Genomic DNA, 17,575 nt, shown 5'->3' with positions numbered 1-17,575 from the left:
TTGTATTCACTTTCATAGCTGCTCCACAAATATGGTGGGGGGGGGGGGGGGGGGGGTCACGCACTCCCCACAAATAAACTATTTATGAACATTACTTAAAAGGGCATGACCATCAGGATAAAGGACTGCATGTAAATGAGCCCGAGGTGCTCCACAGGTGTTAATGGAGCCTGGAGCCACTCAGGCTCATTTGCATACAGTATTTCATCCTGGTGGTAGATGTCTTTTAAGATAGGCCTGAAAAACCCCTTGAGGGTATGGGTCTAATTTTTATTAACAGAAGGGCTATACCCATTGATGCTTGTAAACAGAGTGAAAGACTCAGATTGGCTGAGCTGCATTTCCTGTTTGCCAGGAAGTAGAGCCCTGGGTCCGCCTCTAAACTGAAGCGGACGGAATACTTTGTATTTTTCTTAACTATTATTATAAAAATATTTCCTCCTGGGCAACCCCTTTAACATAGACACATTTTTAAATAATTTGGAACAATAAAAAAAAAAAAAAAATCAACTTAAAATTGTAAAGAAATGCCACGACAAAGCTGTAGTGTACCAAGTGTATATTTAAATTTACTGTATGCAATCTAACATCACATTTGGTCATAATTTATCGAATATACATAAATGATTGAAGTAATAAAAAGAACTCATTTTCAATAGAATAAGATTTTTGTGGGAAGAAAAAATAAAAATAAAAATTACACAACAGAATTTAAAGCCAGGTCCGAGGGTCTCTACACTTCTGAGTAAGTTTTCTTTTTTTTGCTCCTAATAAAATGCAGATTTTTGTGAAATGTATATATTATATTTTTTATATATATATGTATATATTGACATATCTATATGGAGCAAAAAAAAAAATGTAACTATTTATAGGATTCTACATAAGAAATAGAAGGGAGGGAGAAAAAAAAATTGAATTAGACGTAAGCTACTTACATATTCACAAAGCAGAACAGAACTTTCACGTTAAAAATACTCTCTCTTCAGTAAACTAAGTTCTAAGTTTTGGACCCCACCAGAGGAGAACAAGAGAAAAAAAAAAGTAACACATTTAACATATAGGAGGTATTAGCTTTCCGATATATCCTGATAATATCCTGTGATACGCCTGCGGTCATTGCTCTGGGGGGAGGAGGGGGTTAATAAATATATTGTCATCAGAAGATGCAGTGACACAATGAGCGCCGGACACTTTACGTTTCTCGCCCGTCTATAATGCCGTCTCCCGCTTATACAGGGAGTGTAGCTTATGAAATGCATAAAAGGAGAACTGCCCCCCTTGGATTTGGGTAAAACACCATGGATGCCCCATCTCTAAGGCTTTGTACTTAAAGCTGCAGCGATTGGGAAAGTCTTGGAGACAACAAGCTGCAGTTAAAGGGAATTTTTGTTCAGGTTCACAATATAACTGCATTAAAAGTTAATCGACTATCAAATTCGAGCATGATAAACTAGGGACACTTATGGTGCCTGGATCGATGAGTGATCCTCTTTTTGTTATCCATGTCCTCCTTCCTTCTAAAATCAACTTTTAAAACTATGCTAATGACCCTGAAAGACATTACCAGAACTCATCCATGCTGCAGATTCACAGGCTGTTACACTGTGCAGCAGCACCGACTACTGCTGTGACATCTGGCAGAGGAGGAGACAACTTAATAGCCTGTAAGGTTACGCCACAGAGGGGTTCCGGTAACACCCCCCCCTAGAGGCCATCAGGTTCATTAGTTGATTTTAGAAGGAGGCCATGGATAACGAATATAAGATTATCAGTCACGTTCTGGATCTATGAATAATTGTCCCTGGTTTATCATGATGGATTTTGATGGTACATTTCCTATGACTAGTGGATCAAAACCAGATTGAGAGTCAAACTCTTAGTAAACTATGGGGCTACAGAGCTGACCATGTAAATGGATGCAGTGCCAGGCATCATCGGTATCCACACTAATAGTTATGGTTATACAAAGGACAAGTCAACAATATTATGAACCCACAAAAACCCTTTAACTAGAGGTAACTAAAGGCAAATGTACCCACCAATAGCAGCAGCAAGGACCTTAGGCAGGTATACAGTACAGAGATGGGAGGTTAAAGGGGCCGTCCAGGGATGTCCTTTCCGATCTGAGCTTGCGATCAACAGCCGGGTGGCAAGTCCTAGACCCTGGGGAATATCCGTTTAACAAAGAGAAAGAATATCCCTAGAATACCCCTTAAAATGGTAATTCCACCCAAGACCGAAGTATCAGCACCGGGGACTCATGTCCAGAACCTGCCCGCTGCTCGGCTATAGAGAAATACCTGATGTTCTGGTGTAAGAAGCAACAAAAGAACACAAAAGATGTAAGAAAACCGACTTCATTGTTCTAAGTAGATAGTCAATGCAAATATTGCTCCCCAAAGAAAATAAAATAATAATAATTATATATATAGAAAATAAATAATAGAACTGTAAAGATCATTGCAGTTTGTACACATCTGAAATCTCGACCTGACATAATATTCCTATTAACAGAAAAAAGGGACAAATCATAAAGCATTTATTTAACAAAAACAGAAAAATCTGGCAAACTAAAAAGGATTGCCGCGGGACGCGCTACGTAAAAACTCCAAACAGCGAAGGACAATTCATCCCAATATAAAAACAGGAAATGTACAAAGGGGGAAACATGTGACCATGTACAAGGATAGCATCTAGCCATAGCGCTGTGTATAGGCAGCGGCTACTACTGGCTGATCCAGGGGAGCAGCGATCCTGGGGGGTGTGCATCCCGGGATACGTCACCAATGACGGCCACACGCAGATTGTATCCGATTATTCAGCTCCACAAGGACGTTTTATTTTAACCATTTATTTCTGGGGCGAACAAGACTCGCTGGGCGACATGATGATCTCATTCATACTACTAAAAATTACTGTCAAGACTTTCAAAAAACATAATATAGATGTAAAGGTGTTCTTGGTGGGGACTTTATTTTTATGGACTGTGACCTACTTTTAGGATAGGATGTGGATGAGGTTCTGATTTATCTGACTGAAGGGGCTGTGATATTCAGGGCAGTTCTCCTTATTACCAAACACAGCGCCGTTTATACTGTAGTGGCCACACTGGGTAGTACATTCGCATGAACGGTACGGAGCTACTGTACCACATATATACCGAGCTGTGCCTAGTATGATAAAGAAGCTTAGGCACCAATTGAAGGGGTCTGATGGTCTATCCTGAACAGAGATGGTCAATACTACATTAGGCCTCAAGCAGATGTCCGTGTGTTTCACCTGCTCCAAGCACAGAGCCGGGTGCAGATGGGACGGGTCAGCCTGCAATACGGGCAGCTTAAGGACCTGCTCTATCTTTTGCAGCTACTCAGTCACGGTACAGCGAGACACTATGTGCACACCGCACCAGTGCACCATAGGCCTCTATGAAGTTAGTGCAGCCAGTTCATGGTCATGTGCACGAGGCCTAAAGGAGAGATGACAAAGGGATCAGCCAAGTGCTAAAGTCTCACGAGGAGTTATTACAAAGAACCTATAACCGGAATCTACACTGCCTTACTAGAAAGATTACATTCAGCAGTGTATCACAAAGAATCTGACCACCGATCATAGAAAAAGCAGCAATTCAGGAGCGAGTCACTGAACGAAAAATAGAAAGTAACCTACAATCCGGAGTGACTTGCTGATCACTCCTGTTCAGTAATCCCTTTGTGTGTAGGCCTTCCTCGCACCCCGCTGTGACTTCAGCACTCGACTTGACCCGACTTTCACGGACACAGAACACACACTACGATTGGAGGACTTTACAGACAATAAATTAAACTTTAAAGAATGATGCAAAAACAATTACAGTGAATTATACAAAATAAAAAAACCACGACTGTGAGGCAAAAATGTGATGTAATGCGACCTGGCCTGTCAATATTCATCACAAATCCGACCCATCAGATATAAACCTGCAGTTTGGCTTAAAGCGGTGCAGCCGGATCCTTGACGTGAAACCCCCCACCCAAAAAAAAAAAAAAAAAAAAAAATGAAGTCACAACCTAGTAGTGTAAGGAACGTCACATTCATACCTTCTCATACTAACACGTATTAACATTACAATAGTAGTTTTTAGGCTCTGATAGGACCGAAGTAGCTATATCCTATAAATAAAAATACATTTCTTTGATAACTGATTGGAGATGTTAGGACTTGTAAATTTCAACCAAACGGCTGGATTCTGTACAGTCCTGTGCAAATAAAATTAAAAGAAAAAAATAAAACAAAATAAATTTTTTTTTGCTATAAGGCTTTGACCCTACAGTTTTCACAGCAACAACTATTGTCCAGCACGGTACCATGTATTGTAAGCCTCCAGTCCCATAATGTTTCAACAATCATTGTGAACATCCCGTCCCGCTGCAGCACCCTTGAGTTTTATATGCCAACCGGCAGTCAGTCGTCTATCGTCATACAGACGTCTCCTGACTCGTCCCATCGAGCCTGAGGTTTCTGTCGTTCCCACTGTGAAGGATCGTTCTGTTCTCCCCAGCGTGATGGGTCATTTTGCTCCGACCACCGAGAATGGTCGTTCTGATCTTCTCCTTCGTCCACCAGGTCGTCGTCTCCGTCTACTGCCTCCACAGGGTCATTGTCATCATATTCTTCGTCCCTGGGGAAGTCTTGGTCTGTCACTTGTTCTACTCCGGCCTCCTGAAGCCCTGGCTGGGATTTATCCACACAGTCCACACACACTCCATAGCGTCTAGAGCCATGCCGGATTCCAACGCTTGCCGCCAGCATGAAGATCTTCTTACACACCATGCACTTGTATTTCTTATCTTTTTTATGCACCTAGATGATATCAAGGAAAAGGTGTTTTAGATAACAAGTAAATGAGAAAATGTAAAAACACAGTCGTAGGGTAAATGCTTAATTTTGCAAGATAGAAGATGATAGATTTTTTTTAAGGCAATTACACACACAGTACATATCAAACTACAATATGCAATTCCCCCCAAAAAAGTCAACCAAACTGGAGGTCTTTCCAACTCCTAAACAACCTTCTAATAGAGGTAAAGAGGTCTTGGAGTTGTGATCATGACTATTCCAAAGCAAAATCATCTCTGGCACGACCTAATGGGATTATACATATGGCTGACCAGAGCTGGCACCAACAGGATCGTACGTGGGCGCACAGAAGGGCGGTAAGAGGATCCTACTTCTGTCAGGCTCCTTTATCGCCGCAGTAAATCACAGAACAATGCAGGATGACCAGTTATGCCATGCTGCATTAGGGGGTTAACAATCAGAGACCACGATGCCATCAATCACTACTTAAAGAGTACATGTATGAAAAGATGGGTAAGGTCTGAGAGAGGATCCAGTGTGGAAAATGACACGGACAGGGCACATTCTCGCTTGTCATTTTCTGCAGTACTTTTCATCACTTTAAAGGAAACCTACCATGAGGAATCTAGAAGTAAATCTGATGGTAGATTCCTCCTGCCTCTGCCCTAATCTGTAATTTAATAATGCTGGAAGCTAACCTTACTTATTTTAGTAATTTGTAAATTACCTGCAGAGGCTACTGGGGCGTGTACTATCCTGGCCCGACACTGGGATACCCCAGTAGCTTCTGCAATTAATTTACATATCACTAAAATAAAGGTTTTTTTTTTTTTTTTTTTTAACAAGATAGGTTAGATTCCAGGATTATTTAATTACAGATTGGGGGAGAGACAGGCGGGAGAAATCTACCATCACATCTACTCAGATGTAGGTTTCCTACATTGGAACTATAATGGAAAACTTTTTCCCCACTGATGTGTATTAGATCTGACCACATTGTGTTTTGAAAACACTAATGCAAAGCAATGACTATAATAAGTCATCATACACTAGCGTCGTACAGCGAGGATATCAGATGTGTTACGTGACCTGTAACCCATGTGTAACGTACCAGGGAATGTCTCTTGACATGCTCTCTCCGAGTAAACAGCTTTCCGCAGATATCGCAGCTAAAAGATCTCACTCCGGTGTGAATAAGTAAATGTCTCTTGAGAGTTCTTCTGTATTTTGCTACATAGTTGCAGTGAGGACATTTTAGTTTGTTGAGGCCGGTTGATGCATCTCCTAAGGACAAAAGAGAAAGAAAATACAACATTAGGTCTCATGGCAGCTCATGGGCCCCCACAGAGGTGTACCTTGAAAGAATAATGCACAGTTGTTTTGTTTGCATGTTTTCACAGAGCTACATTTTTATGATTTGATAAGCCAACAAATAGGTTATAGACCAGTAGAAATAATAATTATTTGTATATAGCACCATCATTTTCTATATGACTGAATCATACAATCAAAACCACTGCCTTTTTGTAACGGTGGTTTTGATGGAGTTTTTGTGCTTTCTCAAACTTGGCCTTGAAGTGGTCTTCTATTAAGTATCTTTTATTCAAAGCCGCTTTAAAGGCTCATTACTTGTAGCCTATACCTTCATTACAGTGACGGACAGTGGGTTGGAAAAAGATAATTTTTTGTTTTAGCCCAGAATCTAACAGTCCTGTCCCATGTGTGCACCTGTTAGAAGCGATCACTACCTGTGGTCAGGGTCAGATATTATAGGTTATATGTAATCGTGGGACAACCGATATGCTAATAGTTTTCAGCTATAGAAAAATCTCTGGCGTTACTGCACCAGGTCTGGTGACCTGAACTGAACTTTTCTGCAGAGTGAATTCTGTACAGAAAAGGCGGCAGTGTTTCGGTCCTGTGCGGACATACAGCATCATGGCCCCAAATTACACTCATCTATCATCACTGTATACTTAAACTTCTTTGTGGTTGTGATTTGTAGGAGGCAAAACATCTCGGCTCCACTGAAGGAAACTGGGACGGATTGCAATACCACACGCAACCTGTAGACATGTGTGGAGCTGTTTGTGAAAGAAAGCAGTCATGCTTTTCAGATACTGGGTAGCATTTATAGTTTACTTACTAGCCCTCACTACACATGCCTAGATACCCCTCATATATAATATGATGTGTCGACTTAGGGCCATGAGGCTGCAGTAAAGCAGATAGCTATCCCCAAAGTCAGGCAGAAAATATTAAAAAGATATACAAAAAAAATTAAAATAATCTGCAAAATAATATTTAGCCACAAGAACAACAACCCAGCTATAAAAGAGAGGATTAAATGGATAGATTACCGTTTTCCCACGTTTCCCTTGGCCAGGTATCTGGGAACATACTGAACTTGAATTCATTTGAAGTTCCTAAAGAAAAGAAAAAAACATTAAATACATGAAATTGTTCGGTGTATTTCTATAATACATTGGTAGCTCTTTTGCTGCTCGTACAATCCTCTACCAGATTTGCATTAGGCTCAGGCCCAAAAACTCTGCACACTAATAAGGCATTGGCATATCTTGGGTAGTACAAGCACATGCCCAGAAATCCTGAACGCAAATTACTAGCGCAGGAATGATGAGGACGGAGGACTTCATGCCACCTCTGTGTCCACATACATCTCATGTTACATGTATAATGGAGGCTGAGGTGTCAAAAGAAGAACAAGCCCCCCACTCCATGTACAGTGAGTGCCCGCAAACAAGACAAGCCCTCACTAGATGTACAGTGCCTCCCCAAAATTACAAACTCCACTCCACGTACAGTGCCCTGAGGTGCCAAACAAACAATACAACCCCCCAGGTGCCCGGCCAACAATACAAACCTCCACCTCAAACAAACCAAGGATCTGAACGACTGAACTTCCTCTGATCCTACATAGGGCTCTTCTATCAGGTGCAAGATTCTGCACAGCGTAAAAGGGTCTTCTATTCAACTACAAGTCATCTTATACAGGGCTAACGGACAATCAGTCCCTGGTTGCCTTATTACCGTGTACATCATTTATTCCTCCAAAACCCATTTCATTAAAAAAAAAAAAATTCTTAAAAACTCTCCCTATAACTGTGGATTAATTTTCAAAAATAGAAATTACAGCGCCCACAATATTACACATGTAGCCGTAATCACCACAGAATAATTCAGCAAGCGTGATCAGAGTATTTACGGTTACAAAAATTGACACTCTTAGTTTAAGAAAAATATTTCACCAATGATTTCCCTTTAATGCAAACTACTAAAGGTCCTGGTCACTCCTGCGTTTGGACCTTTATTTTCTTCCATCACTGAAATGATAGAATTAAAGGATCCGTTAAAACATCCACTGGTTTCAATGGACTTTTAATGGCTTCCGTTAGTGTACGGAAATATAGAGCTGCTGCTTCCGCCCAATTTTTAATGGAAGCAAGAACGTAGCATCGTAGCAACGTAGAAGGACACGTAAAAGGATCGCTCAGACTTCTTTCATCAAAATAATAATAATGGAAGATAATAAAGGTCAGATGCAGGTGTAGATGGGGTTGCACAGAGGCTGGAAAACATGGCTGCTTTATTCTAAAATCAGCGCCACACATGACCAAGGTTTGTGACGGTATTGCACATCAGCTGCATAGATATAAACGGAGCTTAGTTGCAATACCGACAACCCATGGTCCGTAGCGGCACTATATTTAGAACAAAACAGCCATGTTTTTCAATCTCTGGACAAGCCCTTTAAATCACCGTAGAGGTAAAGAGTACAAAGGGGTTAGACACAATGAAAGTCTGTAAAATTAGCCAGATCTAGAAATCATGTCAAAGGACTGGAACTTCAGAAACAAAATGTGGATTAGGGAAGGGGAGTGTTTTACATTACTTGAAGTTTTACGTGACAAGCTGCTACCGGCAGTAGCAAATGTAGCGTTCATGACACTACCCCCACTTCCCTCATCTTCAGAGCCGGGACCCCCATCAATTACAGCCCTCCCCCACCATACACTGCAGGACTCCCCTCCCCCAATTTGCCCCATGTACTCCCCTCCAGCGTGGTGCTGCTGCTAAGAGATATTGATGCAGTAGGGGAGCAGACAGAGCTGTCATTATGAGGCACCTGCTATGCGCGCTCTTTTTTCAGGAAGATTTGGAGGTAGAGAACATAAGATCTGCCTCTGACAGCAGCCTCACATCTTCTTTTAGAGGCAAAGTGTCACAATCTCTGCGAGTTCAGCTTCAGATGCCGATGAGCTATACCAACAATGAGTGAAGCCGTGTCCAGCCCTGCAACTCTATTACCATCATGGGGCATAGTCACAATCCACAGCAATGGCAGCCGATCATTAACCAAGAAACTGCAACAATCCACAGCAAGTTGGAGGCAAACACTGGAAGTCTTAAAGACGCATCAAAGCTACCAAATACAAATGAATCGCACATTTCACTATTGCTTATTGAATACACAACATCCATGTTTTGTATTTTGTGTACCACCTGTTGTCCCCAGGACCGAGGAGCAATGTACATAAGAACTACATACTCTAGTAGTGCTGAACATAGAAGAAACCTAATAGCTACCAAGGATAAAGCAACCAATAGGTGTTCAAGGAGAAGATGTGGCCGTATGAACCAACTCTTTTCAAAAGACTGCAAATTATTGGAAAAAGCTACAGCTCTTCCTAACCCTGTGTAGCGCTTGTACCTGGATCATTCACCTACACCCCATCATTGTATTCTCTACACAGCAGCAATATGCCTTAGTACGTCACACAGACTGCATAGAAAGCATCTCAACTCCACGTAGACTTACCACAGCGTGGGATGATTCCCAGAGGCAACGTGGCTCATAAACCTAGAAATGCATTGCTAATGGCTGACCGGCCCACGAAATGTCCATTTATACTACCCGGACACATACAAATATTCTGGCTGGCTTTACCTCCATGTACCGAGTGCCCATACCTTTAAAGTTCCAAGTAGATAAGAAGGAATCATAGGGTATGAGACATTGCTGGTTACCACCATATCAAAATCTTGAGATGGCCAATCGTTTTGTCCTTCTGAGCAGTAAATGTCAGAACACCACACATGTGAACAGAGCCTTGCAAGTGCCGGAGACGTTAAGGTTTGCTACAGAATTCCTATGTGGGTTGACTACCTGTAACAGGCAGCTAAGCCAACACATCCAACAGCTGACTGCCTATTTCAGGGCGATGGCTATACCTCCCAGTCGCCTGTATAAATGAACCCTCAGTCCGGCCAAGTATGCACATATTCTGAATTGGTAGAGGGGATCAAAGCACTGACAGGCCCCTGTGGTAACCACTAACCTCCAGTGTGACAAGGCAGAAAGAAAGTGGAAACAAAACCCGAATACACAAAAATCTAGTCCGTGCCTACAAAACTGATCATGTTATCCAGCTCCACCATCTGAACAGAGCGGCAAGTTATACATACTCTTGATACAGTAATAATAATTATGGGTCCATATGCTAGTGAAAAAGTAATCAATGGCCAAAATCCATTCCACATACCAAAAACCATCACACATTTTGGGACATTCATTAAGGTGTCAGAAGAGAAGGTGCAGCTTTCATTTTCGTTTCAGGCCTTTTGAAACAGGAAAGCCACTATGTAAGAAGTTCTTATGGCTTTTGTTTCACACAGTTTCATAAAACTTCCATATCTCCATCTATCTCTACTCCTATATTGTACATTCAACCCACAGCTAGGAGGACACGTTGTCCCTGCTTTTAGAGGGCATGCAGTGCCACAAAAACAGCTTGTCCTCCTTGGGTCGTTTGGTGCATCGCTAAAGGTTTTTTTCTTTTTTTTTCTTACTTGTGGCAGGACATGCATTCAAAATGAATGAGAGATACAAAGGATGGACCTGATCTGATTCAGGGGGTTCAGACTCTCGAGATTCCATAACCAACTGCCTCTAGCACCGAAAATCAGAGAACAGAGACAGAAATATATGGAGCTTTGTTTGGTTTAGTGGTGTGGAAATGCAGCTCAGCTACAGTAACACAGCTCCAACACTGCACAGAGAATGGAGCTGTTCTCCAAGTGAGGGAAGGTAGATGAATCATAGGATACAGAGTATAAAACTGCTACGCTACCAATGGGAATATTGATGACCTATCCTATGGAAACCCATTTAAGGGCCAATTCACATTATCTTTGTTAGGTCTTCAGTTTTTTTGTTCAATTATTTTTAACCCAAACCAGGTGAGACTTCTAGTTTAGGGTCAAAACAACTGAAAAAAAATAACCGACGACCCACATCTCCTGAAGATGTGTTGCCCCAATTTAAAAAGTTCTCCCCAATCCACAAGATAGGGGATAAATTCCTAATAGGCGAGGGTCCGACTGCTGGGACCCTAGGGTGTTTAGGAAAACAGGGATCCCATTCCTACTAAAAGGTTGAGCGGCAGGCAAAGCAGCGTTCTATGGGAGCAGCAAGACAGGCTAGTGCTGTGCGCAGCAAACTTGCTCCAAGTGACACTCCAACCATTAGTTAGAAAGGGAACGTTGCTGTAATTGCTGGGGGCCCTATTCTCATAATTAGTGGGGGTCCCAGCTATCAGACACACGTCGATTAGGAAGTTGTCCTCTATCCTGCGAATGACTTCCAAAGTTGGAACAACCCTTTTAACTCTGCCTGCCTATAATTCATTTGCCAATAAGTATTGGTGAGAAGTAAACAGTAACAGTTTAGACAGCGGAATATCCCCCATAATTATACATCCACCTGACAGGGCCGGCACTTCAGAAGTATGACCTACCTGCTCCATCCTGGAAACATTGCACATCCTCCTCTTGGTAAGGGACAGACTGTGGCAGCATTGTGTTTCCATCTACCTGAAGTTCATTGTTTGGAGGGATGTTATAAACAAATCTCTTTGTAGTTTGGTTTTTCCTCCTCGGTTTATTCGTCTCTTGCACACCTACTGCATTTGAAGCCATGTCATTCCATACAAACACCTTTCCCTGAGCTGGGGGCTCGATTTCTGTAACTTCTGGAGAACTATCCTGAATCCACGTTGAATCATTGGCTTGGAAGTTTTCGGCGGAGGTTTCTTCGACACTGAACCCTTCTGGATCTAGCTTTACATTGCTGGCTAAACTGGTAAGGTTGCGGGTGGCCCAGAAGCTGGCCGATTTCTGCTCCCGAGAGGAGTTTCCCTCACTGTTCTTTCTTTTATTGTAGCTGACCACAACACTTTCAGGAGCTTCAGACTTTATGCTTATATTCAAGGCATCTTTGATGAAATTACGACATGACTGGACCACCTCAGTCATCTGGAGATAGCTGGCCACGGTCATCACCTCTATGGCATTTTGGCTTGTGAGTACAAGATTCCCAGAATACATGAAGTCCAAGATGACGGAAAATCCATGAACGGCGACAACGTCCAAGTACGTAACAGTGGTTTGGTCACGGCTGTCTTTGTTTGTGAAACAGTATAAGGTTTTAAAAAAACGGCTGCCTGCAACCAGGATGTTCTTGTGAGCTCGGAAAACCTTGCCACTTACAACAATGTTGACATCGCAGAGGATGCCCTTCTTTCTCTGCTCATTTAGTTCCTGCAGAAGCTGATAACAGTAGGAATTCTCATTTGGCTTTATACTATAGTCACTGTAGGTTTCTGGCACTTCCTGTTTTAATTCAGGCTCCTGTTAAGAAAGGAAAGAAAAATTAATCTTTGGCAAATAGAAGCATAAGCGTCTTAACTTTTTGAACCAGTCTAACTACACACATCAGAATGCAGGCAGCCAAATACCCCCTAGGCCAGTGATGGCTAACCTATGGCACTGGTGCCAGAGGTGGCACTCAGAGCCCTTTCTGTGGGCACTCAGGCCATCACCAGAGATAACTCCAGGCATCTTCCTGCAGTCCCAGACAGCCCAGGACTTGCTGTGCACAGAGCTATTTTAAAGTGACAGCTCTACCTGGGACTACTGGATGAGTGGGAAGGTGTGGGCAAATCTGGATTATCATTATGTAGCTCCTGCTCCGGCCCTGACAATTCTTCCTGTCCCATAAACAGCTACAATGATCATCCAAATTTCTTCTATTTTCTGCTTTATTGGTGTCCTCAGGGGGCTGGTATGAATGAAAGCTGTGACAGAGAAGGGAGTATAAATCACTAATTACATTTCTGTGTTGGCACTTTGCGGTAAATAAGTGGGTCTCGGTTGTAGTTTAGGCACTCTGTCTCTAAAAGGTTCGCCATCACTGCCCTAGGCCAACAGCTATTCCTGCCACCACACACACTTGGCTAAGCATACATGTGCCTGACAGCCTGACAGCCTGACAACAACTGACCAGGTATGTGACAAATGCTAAAGAAATAACCTATGACCGATATCATTGATCATACATGTGACCTCTGAGGTCAGTGACTGCAGAGGTTATATGGATGATAAGCAGGACTGGTGCAAACTACAGACAGGCCTCCTGCACACGATCATGTGCTTCACCCCAGCCGGAACCTGGACCAAGGGCATAACCAGGTGCATGATGTTTATAGGAAAGCCCATAGGAAGCTTAGTAGTTCTGTCACCTTGTGCTCATGGGGGCCCCATGATCTGGCTGCAATTTAAGCTTCAAGATCTTGGCCCCCAAAATTGTATGCATGGAGGCCACACTATTCTGATTATATTCTACTTCAAGGTTTTGCACCTGATCACAGTCTGAGATAATATAATGATGTAGTTGTATTACATTAACATGAAAATTGTCCGTATATAGTTATAATATACTCGCATCTTGAAAAGTGATACAAAAACTTCCCATTCACTGAAAGCAAGCACATACAGAGCCCCCTACCCAGAAATGTAAAATGTGACACATTCACAAAATAAATACATTCTGACACCTTGTGAAAAGTTTTTTTTCCCCTAGAGGTACGCAGCAACATCACAGTAACAATATCCCAATCCTAAGAGTGAATTATAGCACTGGAGGCGAGAGCCTGTCCAGCTGATGCACATGTATGAGTAAACAACGGGATCTTCCGATCTGATGGTGTCTGGGCACAGTGGTAGGATAAGTCTAAACTCTGGGACCCTCTTCTAAGGCCTCATGCAGACTGTAAACAATGGGCCCATGGTCATGTTTTGTGGCTGTGTGTCACTGATGAAAGGGGACTGACAGGACATGCTATATCATTGTAGGCTCAGGCTGTCGGCTCATCCATGGGGCACAGTTGTAAGGATGGTCCCATAGTAAAACATAAGACTGTGTGATACACATGATAACGCTTAGAATACATCCCCAAAACACTAAGGTGTGCATGAGGCCCAATACTGAGTGGTGGGACCCCCTGTGGTCATGTACATGTGACAGCTCCTGGTGCTGACTGCTTGCTTGCAGTGAATGGAAGGTCTGTGTGCAGGTGCTGTCAGCCATCACAGCACTGACCCATTGGGGAGCAGCCACGTCGCTGCACCACCCCCTCCCTGCACAGTCCGAGGCGGCGCCCACCTGAGGAGAGGAGGGGGGCACAGGAAGGGGACACCAGAGGGCGGGGAGCACACTTCCGGCCCCTCTAGTAGAATGTAGGTCACCCCATCCCCCTCCTCCTGTAATCAGCTTACCCCCTCGGGGTGGGGTGCACCGCTCCAAGGACGAGCACACGTGACCGCAGCCCTACAGAGCCGCCATTACCCCCCCCCCCCCCCCCAAACACTGTCAGGACTACAAGTCCCAGCGGGACAATAGAAGGCCCTCCCCGGCCCCCGTACAGTGCAGCGCGGACACCCGGACGGGAGCCGCGGAGGGTCAGCCAGCTGAGAACTCTAGTCCCCCCGGCAGGGTTTGCAGCACTCACCTGAGCGGTGGGGTCGCTGAGGCGGTGCTCGGCGGTCTGGCAGTGGCGCACCAGCAGCGCCCTCTTGTAGGTGTGAGTGCCCTTGGCCAGCTCGTCGTGGCCGCCCGCCTCCTTGTGGCACCAGGCGCAGGACATGAGGCCGGTCTCCTGGCAGAAGCGCAGCCACGGGAACTCGTGCAGCCACGAGCCCTGGAAGGAGCAGTGCAGGCTGGGCAGCAGGGACTGGCTGCGGGCGGCGGGCAGGAGGCCGTAGCGCCGGGGCCCGTCTCCCTGGATGCTGCAGTCCTCGTCCTCCGGGGGGGCCGCCGGCTGCTGCTCCGCTCCCTGCTGCCCGGGCGCCTCGTCCTCCTCCTCGTCGTCTTCATCGTCATCCTCCTCGTCGTCGTCGCTGCTGTCGCCGCTGCCCACGTTCTGCCGGCTGTCGCTGCGGCCGCCCAGCACTACTCCCGGGTAGGCCTCGGTCTCCTCCTCGTCGTCGTCCAGCAGGCCCTCAGGCTCCAGTTCCACCTCCACTTCCTCCTCTTCCCCGGGGGCCGCGGCTCCGCTCCCCCCGTTGAGTTGTCGGCTCAGGCTCCAGGCCGAGGCCTCGTCCACAGAGAGCAGCCCCGAGCTGACGCCATTGTTGTTGTTATTGTTCACGGGGGCCCCCGACACCGCGGCCAGGCCTCCGCCGCCTCTGAAGGCCAAGGTCCTGCGGTTCATCTCCGCCATGTCCGCACCTCACACAACACACGGGGCCCCGGGAGCGCCCGCGGGGGAACTGCTGCCTCCCCCCGGTACAAGATGTGACGTGCCCGCTGTGCGGTGCCGCTACTGCCGCGGGGGCTTGTGGGTAGCACCGCGCACTCCCGCGTCCTCTCCGCCGGCTCCGGGGACAGATGGCGCCCACAACCCGCCGCCGCGTCTCCTCCTGCACGGCCGAGGTCGAATGGCAAATGAACAACGGACTGCGCCCACAATGCACCGGGGCGCTGTCCGGAGAGGGGGAGTCAGGGGGGCGGGTGAGGTGGGGGTGGGGGAGCAGCTGAGGGAGGGGAGGCCGCCTCTACACACAACCTCACCCCACCCTGCCTCCACTACTACTGCGGCACCCCATGTCACCTGCCGCAGGTGCTGTCACACACACTGGCTGATAACAGCGGGCAATAGCTGACTAGCTACATGCCAACCTCTCTGCCATCAGCAGCATAGCCTGGACCCTTCATATATCCCCCCCATACACTATAACCTATAGATGAAGGCTGTGACCTTGGGGTCAGGGTAATGTCACATATATTGACCTTCTAGGAGAAGCTGCAGGTCGCTGAGCACTTCTCTCTGCTCCTTATGTCACCTCTTGTTTGGCTCAGTTCACACTAGAAGGCAAGTGCTGGCCACTAATGGGTGAAATATTCTGCAGTCACATGTACTGATGACCCCCCACCCATAGGATCCTCTGTATAAACCCCCATAGATCACAGTATACACCCTGGAGACCACCTGCCTGGCTGTGTCATGTCCACTGATGGCCCATGCAGGGGTACAACATAAGAGAGGGGGTGACATCGCCCAGCTCTTGTAGTGTGGACCGCTTGGCGGTGAGGGGTCTTTAGGAATGAATGACCCCTGGTAGGGTTTTATATGCCAGTACAGAAATCTCATGTATCAGATAAGCAGCTGATCGGTGAGGGTCCAGCTGCTGGGACCCCAACTGATTACTAGAATGGAACTCCCTAAAAATCTTGAGAACGTGGGGTCTTGTTCTTACTAATGGTTGAGAATGTGGCCTCTATGAGAGTGTCTGAGCACAGCGCAGTCTCATAAACAGTGAATGGGAGTGCTGGAGATATCCAAGCGCTGTGCTCAGCCGATTTCTATAGAATGTAGCTCACACAGAAATGTGAGCATGTTCAAGCTGCTGTTTTATGAGTTAGTGAGTACAGGACCCCCTCTCTCCAGAATGCTGGGGGGCAAACAGTCGGACCGTCACCAATCACATCAATCTCACCTGTCCTGTAAATAGGGAATAACAATCAAACGTTATACAATCACTTTAAGGCTGCTTTCACATTGGCTTTTTTTAATCAGTGATTTTTCACTGAACCCATTTCTGCTTATGGACACACACAGATTGGTTTTCTCTTCCTGGACTCAGTGATTTGTCACTGATATTACTGACCCATTCCTTTCTATGGGCTTTTTTAACACTTCAGTTTTTTTCCCCTCTGATCCAATGTTGTCAGTGAACACAAAAAGAACAAGTTCTAAACTAAGTGAAAAAAATTGAAGTGTGAAAAAGCCCATTGAAATGGGTCATTAAGGCATCAGTGACAAATCATTGTCCAGGAAGAGAAAACCAATGTGAATGTGTCCATAAGTCCATCAGTGTAAAATCACTAACACAGCAAAACTGCAGCTCAACTTGTGCCCCCCCCAAAAAAAGAGAGAATTAGAATAATTATCTTGTGTGTATGGGACCTCCTGACTCCCCCTGGGACCTAGCATCATAAGGGTGCATTCACACGTTCCGTTCATAACGCGACGCTAGCGCACAGGGGGTGGTCCGCAGCCCGAACGCACATGAGTTTCCAGAGATCGGCTTATCAATCGCATGCGTTTCCCTGGAAAGGCATGTGCGTTCTGGGCCTAGGACCGCCCCCTGTGCGCTAGCGTCGCGTTATGAATGGATGCCTGGCAGTACGTTTGACCACGGCCTAAGGGTGATGGCACACGTTGGGTTTTGAACGTGTTTTTGGCCAGTTTTCAAGCAGTCTGTCAAAAAACACATGCATTTTTTGAAAACGCATCCGTTTTTGACCAGTTTGAATTAAGATAATTGGTCAAACCTGTCAAAAAAGCATGCGTTTTTTTGACGGACTGCTTAATAA

The 17,575-nt window shown here is 45.3% G+C and overlaps 1 protein-coding gene across 1 annotated transcript; it reads right to left on the bottom strand.

The window, feature by feature from the left end:
- Positions 1 to 674: 674 nt before the first annotated feature.
- Positions 675 to 15,701, bottom strand: ZBTB10 (zinc finger and BTB domain containing 10). Its single transcript, XM_072151651.1, has 5 exons — positions 14,709 to 15,701; positions 11,658 to 12,549; positions 7,200 to 7,265; positions 5,951 to 6,123; positions 675 to 4,842 (listed from the first exon to the last, which is right to left on the bottom strand). Exons 1-5 carry the CDS (start codon positions 15,417 to 15,419, stop codon positions 4,444 to 4,446), a joined length of 2,241 nt encoding a protein of 746 aa, XP_072007752.1. The 5' UTR covers positions 15,420 to 15,701; the 3' UTR covers positions 675 to 4,443.
- Between the last annotated feature and the right edge of the window lie 1,874 nt (positions 15,702 to 17,575).

This window comes from Engystomops pustulosus, chromosome 5, assembly GCF_040894005.1.
Source record: "Engystomops pustulosus chromosome 5, aEngPut4.maternal, whole genome shotgun sequence".
Classification (NCBI taxonomy): domain Eukaryota; kingdom Metazoa; phylum Chordata; class Amphibia; order Anura; family Leptodactylidae; genus Engystomops; species Engystomops pustulosus.
This window is presented reverse-complemented; position numbering and strand designations above follow the sequence as displayed.

Coding starts and splice junctions, on each gene's coding strand:
- ZBTB10 (XM_072151651.1), bottom strand. CDS start 15,419: ATGGCGGAGATGAACCGCAGGACCTTGGCCTTCAGAGGCGGCGGAGGC. Junction 12,550..14,708: donor TCAGCGACCCCACCGCTCAG/GTGAGTGCTGCA, acceptor CTTTCTTAACAG/GAGCCTGAATTAAAACAGGA. Junction 4,843..5,950: donor ATGTCAAGAGACATTCCCTG/GTACGTTACACA, acceptor GATATCATCTAG/GTGCATAAAAAAGATAAGAA.